Consider the following 22,387-nt stretch of genomic DNA (forward strand, 5'->3'; position numbering starts at 1 on the left):
ACCAAAATTGACACAACCCTGCTAAATTATTGTACATTTTTAAATTTAAAAGTTGGCAAGATGTACATCCAAACCCCAAACTTTAACCGCTTTACGTGCTTCTTAGCAGGTGACAAAAAAATGTTCATGGATTAGTAAAACAAAAATGTAAAATAATGAGCAGGTTCGAAGCACATACAAAGCGAAAAGGTTTTCCAAGGCTTGTGTCCTGGAATCAGGGGCAAGATTTTGGACCCCATAAAAGGATATCACATTGGCCCCCCAGTCCCAATCCAGTTATCTTCCAAATTCTGTAGGACTGCCACTCTTAATTCCCTTGGAATTGTCCTAACCCCCCCTCCCCCCGTACGGCACCACTTTCTGGAACTCGTGCTTCGACTTGCTGAACGCAGGGAAAAGGACGGCGTGGAGCTAACCAGGGACGAGTCCTTCAAGTACCGTTTCAAGAAAGACGGCAGGAAGCACTTCCTGATCATTAACGAGGTCGGCAAAGAGGACGGCGGCCACTACACCGTGAAGACAAGTGGCGGGGAGTCCATGGCTGAGCTCATGGTGCAGGGTGGGTATCGGCTCCATGCCCGCGCTTTTAGTCACACGTATAACGCACACACATTAGGACAGGTTTCAAAATGCATGGACTGTTACTATAGCAGACATCCATACTTTTTGTCTTTGGCTCCTGATCAGTGGGTGAAGTGCCAAGAACGATCAGCTGAGCCTCTTTGGCCTGCGAAATAGATTCCTGGGGTTGTTATTCAGTCCACACACCTTGCCTGCTGCCCCAGTGACATTGGGCTTTTTTTTTTAAAAAAAAAAAAACCATTTCTCTAGTACTACTAAATACTAAACTATTTATTAACTGGGTATTTAGATGATGCAATACTTATTTCGATGTGTTCTTGTCGTACAGTACTGTAAAGTATATTACTGCATGACAGTTGTTTCTAGAGACACAAAATCGAGGATTTATATCCCCTCACCCTATTTAAACTGTGTCAGGGTATGACACAGATTTCAAAATCTGTCCAAGGTTCATTATGTTAGAGTATACTTTATAAATGTGTATAATCAGATGTTTGTCTCATTTTCATCCACATCAATCTTATTTTCTTTTGCATTGTCATCCGCTACTTAGATTATTATACCAAACAGGACAGTGCAGAGACTTTTCGTGGAGCGGGGGGTGCTGAAAGGCTACCTTTAAAGTTCAAGCACAAGTTTAAATGAAATACTTTGGGCAAAACGAACAGGTGTTCAAACCACCCCATACCTCCCCCCCCCCCAAAGCATGTAAATGCCCTCCTCTAGTGCCTGTCTATAGATTTCAGCATTTAAATCAATAGGGATAATTCCCAGCCTAAAAATTCAACAGTTGTAGTACCGGGAGATAACGCTCACACAACCCAGACAAACAAATAATTAGTTACACTAGGGGCTTGAAACTTCGTACATCAGGAACTTATTTTCTTGGCTTTCCCCTTAGAACTAGTCTGCACTCTATACGAGGCCCAGACTCTCCTGCCTCAGTAATGTACGAGAACAGAATACTGCTAGTATGGATAATACCTTAGGTAAAATTTGAATGATTAGTCACATCACCTGACAAGATTGCTGTGAATTGAATATGAAAAATACTGTAAAACCGGTGAAAGCCCTCAGAGTTATATGATTTGGAAGCCATGGCATTTGATTGGTGGTCTGTGTGCTCCACTTAACAGAGAAGGAGTTAGAGATATACCAGAGCATCGCTGACCTGACGGTGAAGGCCAAGGAGCAGGCAGTGTTCAAGTGTGAGGTCTCAGATGAGAATGTGAAGGGCATTTGGTACAAGAATGGCGTGGAGGTGAAGACAGACCCGCGGATAAAAATCACACACATCGGCAGGTTGGTGGCGGCGGTGTGTGGAGGGGGGGGACGGTTAACTCTGACTTTTGAGGGTTCGGAGTGCATGGCCTTTTTCACTACAAACTGCCAAATGAATATGGATTATGAACAACTTTGCCCAATCATGACACGCATTACTTGCAATGCAGAGCAATCAACCATCTATCCAGAAGGCGGTTGCAGAAAGCACCAGGTTAACTACGAACACTTTCCTTGGTGCGTCTGTGGACATGGATTTGAACCACGTGTGATAGAAGAACTCATGTTATTACAGGATCCACAAACTGACCATTGATGACGTGAAGCCAGAAGATGAAGGTGACTACACCTTCATCCCTGAGGGATATGCGTTCAACCTGTCCGCCAAGCTCAACTTTCTTGGTACAGTAACTTCTTCATCTTTCGACAATTATAGAACACAATTCAGCTCAAACACAATTAGATTTGACTAAAATACAGTATGACCCATAAGACACCCTTTGACTGCATAGTGATTCTGGTGAGCCACTTGCAGACTGAGTGGGACGTTTCTTACACAAATTCTTCTTCTGTTTTGTAACACAGACGTCAAAATTGATTTTGTTCCTCGGCAAAGTAAGTCGTTTCCTAGTATCCATTATTATTTCTGTATTGAAATGTCCTGATTGTTATATTGAACTCCAGTTACTATTACAGAATTAATGGGCAATTTAGGGTAACTTAGACATGGTGGCTTGTTGGGATGAAACTGTTGCCTCACACCTCCATGTCTGGGCGTTTAGTTCTGCTCTATGTGTGGAACCTGCATGTTTTCCTTCGTTGTGCTGGTTCCTACACAGTCCAATGACCCCCACCCCTAGCAACCTGACTAGGATATGTAGCTAAGTTGAACAGGTAAATATTAATCTTCAGATTAAACTAAAGTGATTTCTTTTTGCCGTCAAAGATCCACCAAAAATCCACCTGGACTGTATTGGTCATTCTGCTGAGTCCACCATCATAGTGGTGGCAGGAAACAAACTGCGACTGGATGTGCCCATCACCGGAGAGCCTGCCCCCATTGTGATCTGGACCAAGTCTGACAAGGTAGAGCAAGGCGTCTTTTGTTACTTCCTGATTGAGCATAGCTGGCTCTCATGTATAGCCCTACAATGAGAAGCAAAGAGCGGCTTCACTTAGAGGAGCACACACAGACCGCCCAGTAAGTAAATCCTCACAGCCATACTGCCTAAGGAACTGAGCCAAACAACCATACCATTTCCTTACCAACAGGGGGGTGTACAGGGGTGGAGCCACAGGGGCACTAGCCCCAGATGACAGCTGATTGGTTCCCAGAGTGCCCCCTCCCTTGTCACTCACTGATTCAAACCATATAATTCGCTAATGATAAGGTAGACCCCTCTGCATGAATGGCCCCTCTTATGCCCCCAAAAATCATAGAACCGCCCCAGCTTCCCAGTTCTCCCAAGTTCTAGCTAAGCATCAGAATCAGTGATATATCACTAAAATGAGACATTGAGATAGTATCACAATAATGGTAAATATTCTCAGGAACAGGCCACCAGTTATAATGTAAATTTGTCATTCATCTGTCTGTAGTCTGTACTTCTTAATTAGTATAAAATCATACTTAACAGCATGTACTCCGTCTATCAGCATGAGCCGTTACCGTTTGCCATGGGTGGCAATGTCATGTATGCAACGAGTCACCATTGGAGGTTCTGATCCATTGTCACCACCACCAATCATGATTCCACCAATCATGAGTCCACCAATCATGATTCCACCAATCATGAGTCCACCAATCATGATTCCACCAATCATGATTCCACCAATCATGAACAGCATGACTTGCAATATAATGTAAGAACATAGACAATTTTAAACCATGATGGTTGTTTTTTAAAAAAACATTTGGCATATGGTCACTTTTACAAATGACATCTAGATTGCTAGACAAATTATTAATGTGAGATGTAACTATCGGTGTAATAATTACTGGCTGGATGGTGACTCAGTGGGAGTTTGCACTTTCTCCCTGTGTCTGCATGGACTTCTTTCTGCGTCTCCAGATTCCACACAAAGTCCAAGGAATTGTTGTCTCTAAATTGCCCATTGAGTGTGAGTGGGTCTGAGATCCTGTACTGGGTAAGTGTTTGTGGAAAATGGAGGTATAGTAATTACTGAATGGGTTTGCGTGTTTTTTTGTAGCCACCACTAGTTACATGCCAAATGGAAAGGAATTAACCTGTAACTGACCAGTGCCCAGAGCTGCTACTCTAAGAGGCTTGCTTTTAATTCAGCGTGATTCCTTCGGAGGTCTTTAAAAATACAAATCGATCTGGAAGGAATCCCGTGAGCCTTTTTGCATGTCATGGTGCCTTCCGGAGATAACACCGCTCACAAAGACACCTAAGGTGAGAAGATCAAAGCTTCGCATTATCACCCAAGCAGGTAAGAGTCTGAGGATCTCTGCCAGCTGATCATCACTGACTGACAGCTTGCTCTCTTCAGACCAAAATAAAACATGCTGCCTGACTGGGAAATAAGACCCAACAATGAAACTAATTTCTAATTAAGATTTAAATTGCATTGCTCAAAGATGCAATTTGATATGAAGGTATCTAGAAGATGCCATGATGTCACTGGGCATCTTCTAGAAATATTTCCCAGCTTTGGTGCAGCGTGTAGCTCAGTGTGCGTAGGAGGTCACTGCTTCAAGCCCAGCCTCAGCACATCTGCAGGTTCTTCAGCAAGGCCCTTAACTCCCAGCTCCCTCAACACCGCTATGAGTTGCTGCACTTCGTGGCCAGCTTGCTGCTACCTGCAGAGAGCAAGCTGGGGGAGATATAAAGAGTATTTTCTCACAGGGATCAGTTAAGTAGCAATTCCTAATAATTAATGAACTGGTAAACAATAAATATAATGAAAATAGGTGGCTTTAGGATTAACTTCTTGTCCTTAGCATTTACCTAGAAAAAGTAATTCTGCTGAAGCTGATAAAAATCAGATGAAGGGTTTATTTCAGAAGAAATACAAGAATTCTTCTTGTTCAATAAGAAACTGGCGTGGTCTGCAGATGCTCTCACACTATATTTATCTTCGAGTTAGTTGGGCAGATTCAGGGAAAGTGACCCGTATCCCGAATACCAATGCAGAAAAGGTATACAGCTTTTTATTCAGAGAAAACTGCAGCTTGCTGTTTTATGTCAACAAGAAGGAGGTAACATCTGGCGAGCGATATCACATTAGCTGCAATTTAGCGTTTTAAGCACGATCTCGGTGGTATATTCTGTATGAGAATCTGTGCAGTCAAGATAAAGAGACCAATATTATCAATGTCTTCCATCATTTGGAGGCCGAGTTACTTACTAAGAGCGTGTCACTGTCCACAGATCATGACTCCAATTTGCAGCTTCTGCTCTCAGGCCACAAGTAGCATGATTGTGTCTGACTGTACTGGTGAAGGTCTTTTTGGTCTGAGGCTGTATGAATGGGAGGCTGTTCCTGTGCCACAGAAGGAACTGGAGACAACTGGCTTCTTCCTGGAAGTGTAGCTGCTCTATACTGTCTCTCAGCTTTGGTTTGCTCATGTAGGGTAAATCTAGACAGCTGAGGACCGACCAACCCACTGACCTGGAGTACATTGCTGATCTGATGAAAGATGGAGAAGTAAGTCTTACAGCAGCAATACCATGGCTTTTGCATGATTTACTCTGTCGATACTCGTGCAAACAGTAAGGCAAGCAAGACCATCATCCCTCAGCAGGACGTCCACCCGGGCAGGTAATCTCAGAGATCCTCCTTACTAAAAAGCAGTAACCGTGATATTTAGATTAAACTTTTTTTGTGAGACACAGAATGTTCAAAATGATGAAAGAATCATTTATCATCGCAGTTCTTAATTCTAAGGACAAACAGCAGTGTAGCTTTCGTCTGCAGGTAAGTTTCGTGTTTTAAAATGGAAAAAGTTTCTAAAAGAAAGGACATGAAGTGCGTCAGTTGTGGCGGGAACAGGGTCGTTGGGAAGAACAGCTGCTGTCCCTTGGCAAGGGTCCAGGCTGGCAGGTTAATCTCTACCCCCTGGGCAGGTCATCTCTGACACAGAAGGGAGGGTCCACGTGGAGACCACCAAGGGCAACTGCATCTTTACCATCGAGGGGGCTGAGAGGAAGGATGAGGGTGTTTACACCGTGATTGTCCGCAACCCAGCGGGAGAGGACACTGCCAACATCAACGTCAAAGTAGTGGGTGAGTGCCCATTCTCCTACCCACTGAGAGTTAGCCCTTTTCCACCAACGCAGTGCTGGTGCATAATTTGGAACTGGTTCCATGCTTTTCCACTGTCAGTTACCTGACAGTACCACAGAATTCTGGGTGTGAAACTGGGAGCCTATGGGGAGTCACATTTGTCATTTCCATTGTTTAATGTTTTGCTTGACTTGAGAGTTCCCTAAAAACATACAGAAATTAAAGCAGACCTGGAGAAAGCAGGCTATACAGTATGGAGCAAATTATTAGCAAATATATATAAAAAAGAACTCCCACAAAGCTTCCAAATTGTGACTTCAACACACAATTGAGAATTGGCGCGTGTTCTCCCAAGTTCATGCTCAAGACGGTGATATATGTAGTCAAATGACTAATGGAAGTGAAATTTTGGTTGAACTGCGTCAGACTGAATTCAGAGTCTACTGTGTCCCATCATTGGCTTGTTGGTGGATATACAGTACACAAACAACTGGTGATGCCTGTCTTTTGTACAACTGCAAAATCTGCACAGCTAAAATGCAGCAAATAATTAGCTATAAATATTAATTAATAATGCTTTGTACTGTAGCTAACTAATGTTTTGTGGAAAATAATGTTTCGACTGATGCTAACTAAAGAGCAGTACTTACGTTAGCATTAGCATAAACATTCTCTGTCAAAAAAACATTAACAAACTCAAAAATGTTACATGCCTGTCATAGGGTGCATATTTACTGTTAGTTTTAAACAGTGGAAATGTGGGCTGGTTCTCACTCGGCACCAGCACCAGCGTGGCGCTAGTGGAAAAAGGTTCATGGAAACTAGGCTAACATGCACTGTCCAAGTCACACACGCACGTGTCCTTTTCATCTCCGCTTCCCCTGGAAAGTAGCAGCTTGTGCCTGGCACAACATTTGACATTTGATATGCCAAGTAGTTATGGGTAAAATGCCAATATGTACAGCCGCAGCCAGGACCAGTTCACCTAATTTATGGAAGCAGAGCTGGCCTTTAAATATGATCCCAAATAGCATCATGTCAAAGCCTATAGATCAGCTTAAAGCCAGGCATTGGCCAAGTACATTGACAATTAAGTTATATTCTTGTGATTTCATTCCCTCATTCTGCAATTAGAGGGTTACCTTGAAAGCTGGCATTCTGTCATTGGACAGACATAAGACTGTCAGTCTGGCATCTTTCCGCCGTTTGTGACGCTGAGCGGCTGCACATCACTGCACGCTGCAGCACATTGTCCCGCATCCCCAGCGAGCCCCAGACAGACTCCTCTGCTTCTCAGATGAGCCAGACCACATCAGTGACCCCACTGCTGCATGCGTTCTTATGCATAAATTAGGGCCACCTTGACCTGTGCTTTTGTTCATGGAGTAACACAATATTAAACTATAAAGAGAGTTTAATTACCTGTATCTGTTAGCTATACTACAGGCATCAGCCATGAGAAATACTGGCTGATCATTTGGAGTAGATTAATTGAACTAACGTCATTTAAAACTTTTTATTATTATTATCATTGTTATTATCATTGTTATTATTATTGTTATTATTATTATTATTATTATTATTATTAATAATAATAATAATAATAATAATGATAATAATAATGATAATAATAATAATTTCAGTATCCTCATCCATAATTTATGCTAAGGGTGTTTTCACATGATGAAACATTTGTTATCAACTGGAATTCCTCAGTATCTTTAAATTATTACCAATAGATCAAATTCTCCAACAAAAATAATAAAGAGATAGTTAATAAATGGTTTCTGCCCTCGGCAGGGTAGCTGCGGTCCATGTGAGGCATTTATTGTATTCCCTATGTTCAGACGTGCCAGATCCTCCTCAGGCACCCAGAATTCTGAGCGTTGGGGAAGATTCCTGTATCGTCCAATGGGATCCCCCATTGTTTGATGGTGGCCAGCCTATAATTGGTAAGTATAAGCAACAAATAGCTGTGATGCACTTTGACATTTGAAGATAAATGTAATTTCTCTTGTGGTAATTCTCGTGTTTGCAATACCTGGATTCTAATTAGGAAACCAAGAGTAGACTTCACACTAGGGTTTATGGTATTTTACATAAAGATCCTACAAAACTGAAACATAATTTCATAATGTTACGCGAAACAGCCTCTCTGTGACCTTTGTAATTATTGATATCGCATAAATATTTAGGATCATCAGAGTGCTATCGAAACCCCCCCTTAGGTTATGTACTGGAGAGGAAGAAGAAGAAGAGCTACAGGTGGATGAGGGTGAATTTCGACCCACATAAGGAGCTTACCTATGAAGCCAGGAGGATGATCGAGGGGATGCTGTATGAGATGCGAGTCCTGGCGGTCAATGCCATTGGCATGTCCCAGCCCAGCGCTGCTTCCCAGCCCTTCATGCCGATTGGTCAGTCCCTTTATTTTTCACTTCCTTTCATCTCCTTCCATCCCACTTGGACCTACAGTGTACATCCAGTTTTTCAGTTCCCACAATCCATTTCCAATTGGAATAATAATTATTTTTAATTAATTACAAATAATCCTTTTTAGATCATAGGAGGATTCATTCCACCGTTTTGGTTAAATTGTGGCCACATTTTGCTTGTTCCCAGAGTAAAACATGACCACAATTTAATTAAAATGAGGGGACGAATTAGTAAAACGTGACCATGTTTTAAAGTATCGTTCCCACAATGTATATCATTTTTATCGCTATCATTCACACGTGGCCACGATATTTCATTTTTATCATTATGTCATGAGCGGCGCTCTATAGTCCTCCAACATATAGCTAAATTGTCATTGTTTGAGCTTTAGACTTTTAATCGAGGAACATGGAGTCAGTTTCATGAAGATACATCTGTAAAACTCAACAGCCTGTGGGATTTATTAAGACAAGTAAGTAGACTGCACGGGGTACAGAGAGGTCCCCCTCCCCTTTCTGGTCCTGGTTCAATGGGTGTGAACACGGAGGTATCCATCTGAGCCTGTTTTTAATCCAACAGGTTCAGAGGTCACACAAGCAGGTGGTTAGGAAACTATGCCCAGCCTTTACCTCTATAAATACATGTATATTAGAGAGCTGCGAGGTTAGGCCTGACCACACTGCAGAAGAGAGAGCTCAACCTGCTGCCACAGCCACCGTCTCGTATCCCAGGGAAATACGCCGGCCCAGGGGCCACAGGGGGCAGAGCAGTGTTGAGAAGCCTCTAAACTCAGGTGCCTGTAAGAGCCATGACGAAGCCGAAGCTCCCCAAGATGGCGGAGAAGCAGCCAGTGGAAGAAGGACACTTGGAACCAGAGGTCGCACCTGAAGATGCACCTAAGAAGACAGAGGAACCTGCACCAGGGCAGCCCCCGACAGATGAACCCGGCCAGGCGGAGCCCACGTCTGCTGAAGTAGGCCCAGCTGCAGAGGAAGGGGCCACATCCACTGAGGAGATGCCTTCACATGTGGAGCCCATGTCTGAGGCAGAACCAGAACCAGAACCAGAACCTATTGGCAGTAGGCTACTGTTTTTCGCTAATGCGTTCAAAGGAAAATATTAACACTAAAACATGGACCATTGAACACTGGCTATTTAACTGCATTTGTAAATGTTTACGTTTGCTTGGCAGGGCTATAATACTATTAACATTCCAGGTTTGCTTAGTCTACGGCTGCCATTCTGAACAACAGACACCAGACAAGCCTTCATTAAACTCTATTGATTCATGCTGCTCAGATAAGATAAGCTTTATTGATCCCAGGGGAAAATTCTTTAAATAGTAATTTGAATTCGGTTTTGGCCTGGTCAATAAAAGGATGAAGATCATTCATTCATTGAGACGTCATGGTGAGACATGGTGACACGAATGAATGATAATGTTTGACCCTTACTCACGTTCTTCTCCCCCCAGCTCCAACGAGCGAGCCCCTTGGCCTGAGCGTTGAGGACATCAGTGATACCACCATTTCCCTAAAGTGGAAAACCCCAGAGCACTTGGGGTCCTCCATCCTGCAAGGATATGGGGTTGAGTACTGCAAGGAAGGCAGTGAGTGTCCCTACACACGATCCAGTGCACATCTCTCACTGCACCAGCTTATCCAATCACGGGGGAGTATTTAATGCAACTGATTCAGTTGGTCAGCCACGATTCAATCCAAATGTAGCATATAAGCGTATGTACTGCAAGCTATGGGCCTCACCTTAGTTGTTCCCTTAAGCTTTTACAGGACTAACAAATCTTCAAAAAGTAAATACGCTGTAAATACTTTCACTTCCGCAACACAACAACAGACATGCAGCATGCTATTTTGAAATTTAAGCCGTGTTCTGTCACCCTCTTTTTGAGCACAAACAACCACAAATGAGTACAATCTATGCAAATGGAAAGTGCATGTACTGTAGTACTTCTGTATGGGGAAGCTCTGCTTGTTTTGTACACATATAGAGCTTTCTCTGGAGCACGTTGCTCTCACCTGAAAATTAGATTCGTTTTAGTAGGATACAATCGGTGTTGGGAAGATTACTTTTGAAATATTATAGGTTACAGATTACTAGTTATCCTGTTAAACTAACTTTTGTAAGAAATGTTTTAAACTGGCCAATAAAGCTGAAGCATGCAGAAGGATGTGCCGATCAGCGTTTTCGGGAAATATGCCAGAAGGCGGCATTTTTGCACAGCAAAACGATGCAAAGTAACAAATGAATATTATATTTTACATATAAACTTTTTACCAAAAAGAATAAATTCGGATGTAACCCCTTTGCAATCATCAACATTTTGATTAGTATCGTTAATCAATTTCAATACCTTTTCACAGTAACTGTAACAGATTACAGTTACATTTATTTTGCAATTTAATTACATAATGCTGTTACGTGTAACTGATTACTTGCCAACAAAGAGTATAATTTACCATCAAATTCTCATTCCTTGCACACAAGCACAACATAGCATCTAATTCACTTGATATGTTTGCTAACAGTGTCCCTAGCATTGCCTGCACACTAAGGAATGTCCATGGTACCCGCGTTAATATTGAGTAAACAGCTTATGCTTGATGCACTAGGCTCCCTAAGGTTTCAAGTTTCGAAGCATTGAACGATGCTTTTTCTCTCGTTTTACAGCCGACGAATGGATGCCAGCCTTTGAGGGATTGACGGAGAGAACATCGGTCATCGTCCGTGATCTTCCAACAGGGGAGAAGATGAAGTTTCGCGTTCGGGCTTATAACGAGGCTGGCCCTAGCGCCCCCGCCACACTCGCCCAACCTGTCACAATCCGGGAGATTATGCGTGAGTCCGCACTGCTGTCCTCTCCAACCCCTGGCAAGCTTGCCGCATCTCTCCACTACTGAATGATTTCCACAGAGGGTTATTAGCAATGAAAAGAACAGTAAAGCAGGAAAAATACACAGAGACAAGACTGTGGTGCAAATATCTATCTGCCTCAGCTATCAACCCATTAACTTAATGGAATTTGTAAGATACCACAGGCAACAGTGAAGAAATTCTTTTGGGCAGATTCTTCTCCCCATTTCCGACACCAATCTGACCACCTAACTGGGCCTTAAAGGACCGTTCTGAGAGTGATGTAAGAAGCCAGGCCTTTCGTGACATTTCAGAACACAGCTGGGCAGCAGTGGGTGCTGAGCCTGTATGGTTCAGTGGAGCCACCAGCACAAAAGTGTATATTTTCGTGGAACATTTGTTTGTTTGCTTATTTGTTTGACTTTTTGGTGTTTTTTTTTTGTAGAACGACCTAAAATATGGGTCCCACGAAATCTCCGCCAAACTGTGATCAAACGGGTTGGGGAATCAGTAAACCTGGTTATTCCGTTCCAGGTGAGCTATGAAACCAAGAACTGGAAACTGTTGTATGGCAGACTGTATGGATGACACAGATGCAGAACAAGAATACTAAGTAAAAAAGACTAAACCTTTAACAAAGCTTATACAGTAGTTCTCATGTATATCTCATGCTACTTTATTAAATGTGTGTTTTTCTCTGGTATATATAAAGCACAGAGCCTCCAAACTTTGATTAGATACTCTATAATCACACACTACAGTACTGTCAGTAAAATACCATCTGCAGGTTTGGTATTCAGATTAAAATGATTGACTCTCATCTACAGTACAGTTCTCAGGAAAATGCTGGCATGTGTTTTCTGATTGCAATGCAGGATATTTCCCACATTTAGGAGTGATGTGTATATTGTTATGGAAAAGTCTGGGTGTTTGATTACCTATGAACTCTACAGATCAAAGGCATCGTAAGTCCTTCGTATTAAAAAGTCATAGCCAAAACCGCATATGCGAGAGCTTCAAGAAGAGAACGTCAAGGACCTGTACTGAGCGGACACCTTCTGATGACTGGACTTCATTCGTAGCTGTTACCAGTTTAGCATTCAAGAAAGAAGGAAGAAAATGACACCTACGACCTCTAAAAGACAAACCCTATGTCTCACATTTTCATTTGTTGTCAAACCAAATTAATTCTAAAGCACTTGCGGAGGTCACAGAAAGCCCGAGCTGGATAGCTCCACACCAAGATTTTTTTTTCAGCCAATCAGTTGCGTACTATCTGAATGTTACACTTTACACTCAGCTGGTTGGTTGAAACAAAATCTTGATCTGGATTTTTACTTTCTGGACCTGAACTATCCATTTCTGCCCACTGTCAACATTCTTCTCAGGGCAAACCGAGGCCCAAAGTCACCTGGACAAAGGAGGGGGAGCCTGTAGATCCCAAGCAGGTCAACACCCGGAACAGCGACACCGACACCATCCTCTTTATTCGCAAGTCTGAACGTAAGGATTCGGGAAAGTATGAGGTGCACCTGCAGATTGAGAACGTGGAGGATAAAGCCAGTATAACCATTCAGATTGTAGGTGAGCATTAATCCACTTCATCCTGTCCTGAATGTCTGCCAGTCACAATATAAACATGTTCATTTTACTGCTTTGAAACCTTATTTAAAAAAAAAAAACTAGACATTCTATACCCCTAGGCAATAATATCTTGTATCTCTATGTCTTGCAATGGCTGTGGAGTACTGCCTAGTAACCAAAAGATTAGAAGATGTAATCCTAGTCTATATGAAAAGATGGAGATCGCAGTCAATCAGAGGCAGAGCCTTCAAGGGATAGTCTCAGTCCCTGTCTGTTCATTTGAAGGGAGAGCAATCAGAGGCAGGGCCTTCTAGGGATAGTCTCAGTCCCTGTCTGTTCATTTGAAGGGAGAGCAATTAGAGACAGGGTCTTCAAGGGATAGTCTCAGTCCCTGTCTGTTCATTTGATGGGAGAGCAATTAGAGGCAGGGCCTTCAAGGGATAGTCTCAGTCCCTGTCTGTTCATTTGATGGGAGAGCAATTAGAGGCAGGGCCTTCAAGGGATAGTCTCAGTCCCTGTCTGTTCATTTGAAGGGAAAGCAATCAGAGGCAGAATTAGCTTAAATTTTTGCTACATTATCTGTCTGTACACAAACTCCGGGCCAGGGTAACAGGGCATTTTATGGAAGAAAATGTCTTTTCTCACCAAATAGTCTTGATGTAGTTGAACAAGAACTAATGATACACACTGTAAAAAAGCAAAATGAAACAGACTCAGTGTATTTATCAATGCTGTATCTAACTCACAGTTCTGATTTAACCACTTCAAAAGTTTTAATAATGATATTGCTTAAATATTAGAATTATAAATGCCAATGGTTTCCTTGCACTTGACAGACTTACCTGGTCCACCTGAAAATGTAAAAATCACAGATGTTTGGGGCTTCAATGTGGCCCTTGAGTGGAAGTCACCAAAGGACGACGGCAACTGTGAAATAACAGGCTACACCATCCAGAAGGCAGACAAGAAGACCATGGTAGGTGTGACTATGAGCCCGCAACTCCATCACCCCTTAGTAGACAACATTTTTCACACATCAGTTTAGACCTAGATGAGATATGATGTAAAACACTTCATCTCCGTAGGCGTTAATTATGATGTCCTTGTGAATTCATGCTTTCACCAAAAAGATACCTCTGGTAATTCCAGGGTGACCGCCCGCATTGTTTTCATAGCATGAGTCACAGCTGTGAATGCTCCCAGCGCTGAGCTATAATTGAAGGTGCATGTGCAGTATGCCAGAGGGTAAAACTGTGCCATTGTCAAGGATATCTTTACCCTGTCCTTGTAACCCTGCTGGCCAGAGGAACGCAGTGCTCTGTCAGCAAACTGACAGAGGCTTGAGTCAAAGCTATCCCTTAGTCTCTGAGAAGACCCCCAATTCTGTGTCTAAGCTGAAAGGCGGACACTAAGAAACAGTCAGCCAGAAAATATCATTTTAGGCATAATTCATTGTTCCCGTCAACGAAAAAGAAAACCTTTTAAAAAGTGTGTTTTACTGCACTAACAGTTTTTTTTTTGGTCACACCATGTAAACGTACTTACCTAGCTGTTCATTACTGCCAGCAAAGAGGGGGCCAGTACTTGTAGGGGTGCGTGCGAAGCCATTTCCACTTTCACGTGAAATCAGCTGGCTTAGTCGGCGCCTCCAGACATTGGTGTCCAAGGCAGCTGCTCACGTTGCCCATAGGATCGACCGGCCCCGTGCAGGAATTGAAGCCAAAAGATGTGGATCGGTTGCTGCAGGACCAGGAAGTACGACAAACACGACCACGTGACACGGCGATAGCAGGAAGGAATAAGGGCTCTATTTGTATTGAAAATGGAACTAATAAAATGGGCCGAAATTAAAATAAAGCAAAGCTGTATGGATATACCACCCAACCCATTTTTCAAAAATGAAACATGGATAGGGTGGAATGCCACGAACATATATGGAGACTTATATGTTAAGAATTGCTGCTGCAGTGAGGGAACATAAGACATACAGCCAATTTTCACTCTGAGAGGTTTCAAATTGCCGTTTGAGACCCATGACTAAAACGCATGAAGTGTAAGTGTCAATGCACCTTCCTTTTGTATATGAATCTCTTTGATGTATTTTGATATTAATATTCATGTTATCTCACAATGATGTCTAATGATAGCAAGTTATATTCAACAGAATCGTAAACGCGGTGCAAAACCCTGCTTCATGCCTTGAATGCTTGTGATCCACCCTCCACAGGAGTGGTACACTGTATACGACCAATACCGACGCACCAACTGTGTGGTGTCCGACCTCATCATGGGCAACGAGTATGTTTTCCGCGTTTACGCCATCAACATGGTGGGTTTGAGTCCAGAACCCTGCTTCTCCAAGGACAGCGCCTACATCCAGAAAACAGGTTCGCTTAAAAGCTCCTGCATTCAGAGACATTCAACCATCTGTCAGCTCTTACTGCAGATCTGATAGACAACTATAATACCTCATGTTCAGTTCCAGATTGTAAATCATCTTTTTAAAAAAAAAAACACACATGGGGAGACAGGTCTAAATTTATCATATGCCCCCAGACACAAAGATAAAAAGAGGAAGACAACTTTTTTTTCTACTGTTGTTCTCAGGAATCATGTACAAACCACCCACCTACAAAGACCCAGACTTCTCGGAAGCGCCAAAATTTACTCACCCCTTGGTGAACCGCTCAGTCATTGCGGGCTACAACGCCACGCTGAGCTGCTCCGTGCGGGGAATTCCCAAGGTAAGACAGCCAGATCAGAATGACCAATGATTATGCTTACTTTGTTAACTATTACAGTAACAGTAAACCAAAACATTACAAGGTGTATAGGTGTTTGAAACAATAAGAAACAGACCCTTTTTCCGACCTGGAAAAATCGTACAACATATCGTACTACATTTCATTATGGTTCTGTATCCTTTAGATTTATATTCATGTTCGCATTTATGGACATATACAACCAACTTGCATATGCAAATCATGCTTCATAGATCATTCACATAATGGAAAGTGATTAGTTGTCTTCCTTGACAACAACAAAATGTGTCCCCTGTATTTAAACCGACATGTCACATCATGACAGCAGGGGAGAGGGATTTCAGCACAGAGGGAGTAGTGCTTGGGGACAGTCCCTTGCTGAGGGTTTTCTTTGCTGGTTAGGGATTCAAACCAGGGATCTTTCAATTACAAGGGCACATCCATAACCATTAGGCCACCACTGCCACTAAGGGACAGTTCACAATAATAACGATGGCAATAACGCACTTGGATGGGTGGATTTTAAATACTCTTTTAAACTCTTAGCCCAAAGTAACTTGGTACAAGAACAAGATGGACATCTCCAATGAGGCCAAGTACAGGATGTTCAGCAAGCAAGGTGTCCTCACTCTGGAGATCCGGAAGCCCTGTCCCTTTGACGGGGGTGTGTACACTTGTAAGGCGGTCAACGACTCTGGGGAGGACGTTGTGGAGTGCAAGCTGGAGGTCCGACGTGAGTATGAGCGTCAGCCTACAGGCCAGACGTCACAGGCCAACCCAGCTTCAGTAGATCCACAGTAAAATGCAGTTTCTTACAGATAAAGTTGTGAGGCATTTCTTGCACTATACTTAACCATGACCTATTGCGTGGTAAAAGAGCTTTACCGTATGCGCATATTTGTCAAAAGTCTTATATGAAAGTGCATCTAGTCACATTTGAAGCAGGGTCTATTATTACATTTAAAGAAGATGATCATGTAGCAAATATTGTAGCTACATAACGTATAGATATTTACGTTTTATATCTAGCTACTTAAATTACGGATAGGAATTAGGATTTGTGACTATTGGAAGTAGTGGAGTGACTGCTGCTTCCTTACCAATTGTATGTTTACTTTAGAGATTCAAATAATCCCAAAAACTTAATATTAAACCAGAAAGTGAAAATCAAACGAACTGATATTAAGGACGGTTTGACTTATTCACTTGGTTAAAACTTCATTAGCTGTAAAGCTTTTAAATCACACATGATGAAATGCAAAACACTGCCCGATCAGCTGTTGTGCGTAATTAGCAGGCTGGGTACAAAGGCTTGCAGTTCACAGGTGCAAATTCAGAGAAATCCACCTCTTCTGTGGATATGGGGCAGCTACTATTCACACATGCATGCACCTGCAAGGGGAGATGGTTAGTGTGTTACTGAGGTGGATGCAGCTCCAGGAAGAAAAGCCTTTTTACGACCTGAGCCAAGACACATGAGCTGAAACCAGCTTCCACATTCGTCATGCCGTTTCAGAAGGAACTATTTGTTGACCTTTTGTTTTGTATAAAAATACCCAACAAACCATTTTAACTTGCTGGCTGTCCATCCAGGTCTCACCTCTACCCACTCTTTTTCTCTGTTCCCTAATTTATGATGTCATAATGGAAACGTTAACAAAATTCGCTCTGACAGTCAGAAGCTATTTCCTACCCTTTGTTCAGGCTTTTCTCTATTGAAGTAATATGCTCAGGTTAAGGGGTAGTGTGGCTGTTCATGGATATCTTATGTTTGCGGTGCGATTATATAATTTCCCTGGGGAACCCCATGCTCCCCATTGTTTTTTGCATAGTCAGAGCATTTATGTTTATTTGTCTAACTGTAACTCCTGTGTCTGGCGGTGCCCTTGAGAGATTATGGATCACTTGACTACGGAAGCAATTTTTGATAAGTGGGGGACGGGTTCATCTACTGATCACCATGGTTACGTTTTTAGAAATTACTGTGCAACTGACAAGCTGTGCATCATGTAGGCAGTCCATGTTGTTGGGTCTTGTGAAATAGGAAATTCACTCTGTGCTTGCTTTTCAGCTCAAATCACCAAAGAAGACACAAAGAAATGAGGAGAAGATCAATTTGGCGGGTGGTGAGGGGGGGGGGGAATCTCGCATCCTGTAACACCAACATGTCACCGTCTATAGGAGGAATCTGCTTCACCCTGAACGTCTTTCCCTTCCAGAGGTCATCTCTACACTTTCAGTTATTTAAAGCGACTAGCATATGAAACTTGAGAACACATTAATGCATGTTCAGATGTGCAGACAGTGGAATCTGTCAAAAATGAGGCTTTTGCTTTTTTTGACCTTTCTACGCTCATCTAGTATATGTATTTCTGTGTTATTTGCTGATATGAATGTAGTAGCTTTGATGCTTGAACACATGCTGTAAGAAGATATTTTTGTCCTCTTGTCAACAGCAGTAGGTTGAGCCCAATAAAGTATAAGATTAAAAACTAGTTTTACGTTTGCTCTACAGTAAATCATTTCACATTTGGGCAAATAAGCCCCCAGAAGTGAGCTTGATGAATTCAGCACAAGGTCATCTCAGTGCTGTAGATGTCTGGGCCTTGTCATGGACAGAGATGCACGGGTTGGGGGGGGGGATTAATACTAATAAAAACAAGGGGTCATGGAGGGGGAGACCAGTGAAGGAACGACAACCACGAAAGGCCCCAACCGAGCATTTTTAAAGTCGAGGTCTTCTGTTTCCTTTCATAGAGGGTGGGACGTATCTGGACTGCCGGGGGTGTCAGTTTGGGTGTCAAATGTGGGAGGCTATTAGAGAGGCTTTGTTGGGAAGGGTGGCTGGAATGTGAGCATGCAAAGGCACGCTGCCTCACAGACTTGGAGCACCAGCTGGCCCCCACCCGCCCACCCCCCCTTGCAATTGTAATGCAATGCCGAGATCATGTGCACGTATCCCAACAGCATCGCTGTAAACACTTTTTTTTCTCCCAGAAATGCTGAGAAATAACATGCATATCAAAGCATGTAAAATGAATAAATGTGGTGTAATCCTATACTACAGCGATAACAAACATTCCTAGGATTATTTTTTCACACAGATTTGGTAATGACACAAAATATATCTTTGCATGATCTTGATTTAAGGGCAATTCAATCTGCTTGCATTACTTTTTACAAAGTAAAAAGTCTTGCTTATTTTTATACATCATTTTCCTTAAAGGGATTGATAACAAAAAATATTCACCTTTGAAATGCAGTAGTCTGTACATCTCACAGCGTGTTAATTTAGCCTCATAATTCTATGAAGCTGAGGTATGTCAGCTCATACTTTGGAAGGTGTCCCTTGCTGAATATACCAGCCAAGCGTTTCTCATTCGTTGAACTTGCCCATTGTGGGTCTCCTCTATAGCTTTATATTTACTACTCCGGCTCTATCTTTAAAAGAAAAATCTTTGTAATGTTCACATATCCATGGAGCAACTTACACCATTTGTGTAATAAGTAAACATGCACGCTTAGCCACATACCACTTTTAAGTTCAGTAATGACTATTTCATAAATATTTTTATATCCACCATTTTTTGATTACTTCTTATTAAAGCACCACAGCTGACATCAACTTCAGGTGATCAAATTGAAACATGAGCCAGAAGAGAATCAAATACAAGAACATCCCCATTTTAAGTAAATGTATTCCAAAAATTCAATTACTTTTAAGAAATACTCGCCCCAGAGTGTTCCAAAGAACTCAACACCATTAAAAAGAATCTCTGAAATCCTCTGAGATCAACAATTAAATCTAGCGGGGGTGTGGGGGGGGGGGGTACAAAACAATTTTTTCCTCTTAATCATAGTGTCAATCCTTATAGAGCCATTGACGGCCTGCAAGGGCAATTAGCCCGAACATGAGCGTCGCGGCTGAAATGACTCGGACGTAGCGAATTAGGAGTTTCTTGATCCTTGGTCTATGGAGAGCAGCTGGTGATGATCACAGTGACAATATTCATCATATTGCACTTCAGGCAGCAGACTGAGAGCACGCCAGCTGCTGAGTGCCCACAACAGGGGGGTGGGAAGCAGGGGTACCTGAGTGTGACATCACAGATGCCAAAAAAAAAACATACTGAGCAGACAAACGAGAAGATGAAGAGCTACAATCAGCTAAATCCTGGTCGGAGATTGAACTGGTCACAGCAAGGGACCTAACAGGGTGTTTTCACCAGTGAGAAAACACATTATTTTCTTAAGATGATCCTTCCTACCAAGCTGAAAAAGAGAAAATACAAGCATCAAATACAAATAAAAAGCTCCAGAAATGTTCCTTTCTTGTCCCACATTTAGAATTGCTGAACCCAGTGTGACACACCAACTAATTCTAAATGCAGTCAGGATTCACACCGCTTTCTGTCACAGGTATTCCGAGATCAAGAATCAGACAAATATAAAGCACATCTGGGCAGATTATATTTTGATAAGGTCCTTCTTATTCATCATGAACCTATTTTGGTGGAAAATGGAGTGGAATACAAGACAAACCTTTTCTGCACTGACTGCAGATTCACAAGTGTCACACATTTATGCATTTAATGAAAAAAAACCTTCCTTGTTTTTCATAAAACCATTTTAAACTGCTTTCCCTGAATAGGGTCACAGCAGCGGCATGGAGAGACTTTTTCAGGGGTAGGGCCCCCCCTTGGCACTTAGTGAAGCACCCTCAGCCCTCCCCACCCCCACAGCTCTGCATATGCCAGGGTCAGAGAGACCTGGAAAGTATGTATTCCATGCAGTACAGGGCACGCTAGATGGTCTACCAGTGCATTACAGGGCACACACACACACACACACACACACACACACACACACACACACAGGCCAAGCGAAATAACCGCATGTTTTTGGACAGTAAGAGTCAACTAGGTTACCTGGAGATAAAGTGAAATTTAGAATCATCCACCTCTTGGTCTCAGTATTAAAATGTCCTGTCAGGTAAACCACAGAGTGGAATGTGGCAGCAACGGTGCAGATGACGCCGTTCATGGCAATATCACATTCTGAAGGGCTCACAATGTCCAGAATGAGTCCAGAACATTCCTGAGTCTAACAATACCCCACATTGGTGTCGAATGGCAGGTGAGGGACTGTGTGTGAGGGAAAGAGACAGATGGCGTGGGGCAAGGGATTGGCTAGACAAACATATCCGTCACATGTAAGTCTATATATCGCCAAAATGGATTCAGAGCAGATGAGTTTAATTGTACATTGAGATACATTATCAGGACAATATGGGCTGGTAATGTGCAGGTGAAAGAAAAGCAATTTAATACACGAAATGTCATTGTCTTAAGTACGCCATTTATCTAAAACATTTCATGCTCAAATAGTATTTACACCTACCGTGTTTGCTTGCTGCAATAAGGTAGTTTTAGTAAAGTCATGTCTCCACCTTGTGGTCATTAAGTGATGGTGCAGGAAAGGAAATAACCGAGTACAAGTTAAGGCACGACAGAGTAAAATATAGATAAGACCCAGCGAAAAATCTTAGTATAGTAGCAAATATATACCGAATGGGGAAAAAAAATAAAAAATAAATAAAGATAAAAGTAATGAATATGAACCATACATCTTCAAACGTATTCTGATCGGGGGGGAGCCTATCCCATACAGCACTCGCAGACAGGGACACGCACATCCAGGCACAACATGACCTTTACGAACTTTCCTTACCAATCAAACTACATGTTTTTGCACTGCAGGAGAAAAGCCGTACAACATGGGGAGAACATGCAAACTTTACATAAAGCGACAGTGGGATTAAAATCCCCCTCAATCCTCGTTTGGTAACGACTGATAACACAAATTAAAAACGAATTCCTTATCTTTCATTACAAATCCACGTTACTGAGGACGCTTTAAGAGGGTGAAGACGAAACCTAACGAAGAGGGTAGTCCGGTAACCTGCAAAATCGTTTAATTACATGGATCAGTTATTTGTCATAGTTATGTTTAGTTGTGAAACTGCATCCAAAACAATGTTAATATTTATTTTTAATGGAAAAAAAGCTCCTATACCGCATCCTCTCATGACGTGACTATTGCATGTGTGCCCAATGCGATGTGGCGATACACACCTACTGTCCAGATTTTGTACCCCTCAATGTCAAAGTCATTCTGAGGTCACTACTAGTATATAAAAGATACCGAGTTTGGAGGTGTTTTCAAAATGGACGGTGTTTGAAATATTTCTTGTAGCCATCTACAAATTTCTTACACTCTTCAACTGCGATGTATAGGAGCTCTTAAATATTTGCAGGATTTTTGCCAACAGCAGATTCCAAAGGTGTTCAATCACATTGAAATCTGGACTCATTGCAGTCAGTCTAACCTAGTCCAGTGAAATCAGTCAAGGCTTTCTGCATTTGTCTTTTGAAAGTCAGGTTCTCCTTAGTCTCCACCCATAAAACCCTTCTCGATTCAGTGTGTGGTGTTTCGTACAGAGAACTCCGTCATATTTGAGCTCTTTCGCATGTCAAACGAGGTGCTTTCCCAACAGTCTGCACCAACCTTCCACGGCTTGTCTGGTCAACGTTCCACTCCCCACTACATCGCGGGACATT

At 42.3% G+C, this 22,387-nt stretch overlaps 1 protein-coding gene across 1 annotated transcript in view; it reads left to right on the plus strand.

The window, feature by feature from the left end:
• mybpc3 (myosin binding protein C3) overlaps positions 1-18,262 on the plus strand; it is a 30,046-nt gene extending 11,784 nt beyond the window's left edge. The window contains exons 13-29 of the mRNA XM_049030279.1: positions 393-559; positions 1,719-1,884; positions 2,159-2,265; positions 2,449-2,478; positions 2,810-2,949; positions 5,955-6,114; positions 7,962-8,066; positions 8,343-8,531; positions 10,025-10,159; positions 11,239-11,406; positions 11,867-11,955; positions 12,810-13,005; positions 13,842-13,981; positions 15,233-15,392; positions 15,613-15,749; positions 16,314-16,500; positions 17,839-18,262. Coding sequence (XP_048886236.1) covers positions 393-559; positions 1,719-1,884; positions 2,159-2,265; positions 2,449-2,478; positions 2,810-2,949; positions 5,955-6,114; positions 7,962-8,066; positions 8,343-8,531; positions 10,025-10,159; positions 11,239-11,406; positions 11,867-11,955; positions 12,810-13,005; positions 13,842-13,981; positions 15,233-15,392; positions 15,613-15,749; positions 16,314-16,500; positions 17,839-17,870 — 2,308 coding nt within the window. The 3' untranslated portion in view covers positions 17,871-18,262. The remainder of the gene's footprint in view (positions 1-392; positions 560-1,718; positions 1,885-2,158; positions 2,266-2,448; positions 2,479-2,809; positions 2,950-5,954; positions 6,115-7,961; positions 8,067-8,342; positions 8,532-10,024; positions 10,160-11,238; positions 11,407-11,866; positions 11,956-12,809; positions 13,006-13,841; positions 13,982-15,232; positions 15,393-15,612; positions 15,750-16,313; positions 16,501-17,838) is intronic.
• Positions 18,263-22,387: the final 4,125 nt, after the last annotated feature.

This window comes from Brienomyrus brachyistius, chromosome 11 (genome assembly GCF_023856365.1).
Source record: "Brienomyrus brachyistius isolate T26 chromosome 11, BBRACH_0.4, whole genome shotgun sequence".
Classification (NCBI taxonomy): Eukaryota; Metazoa; Chordata; class Actinopteri; order Osteoglossiformes; family Mormyridae; genus Brienomyrus; species Brienomyrus brachyistius.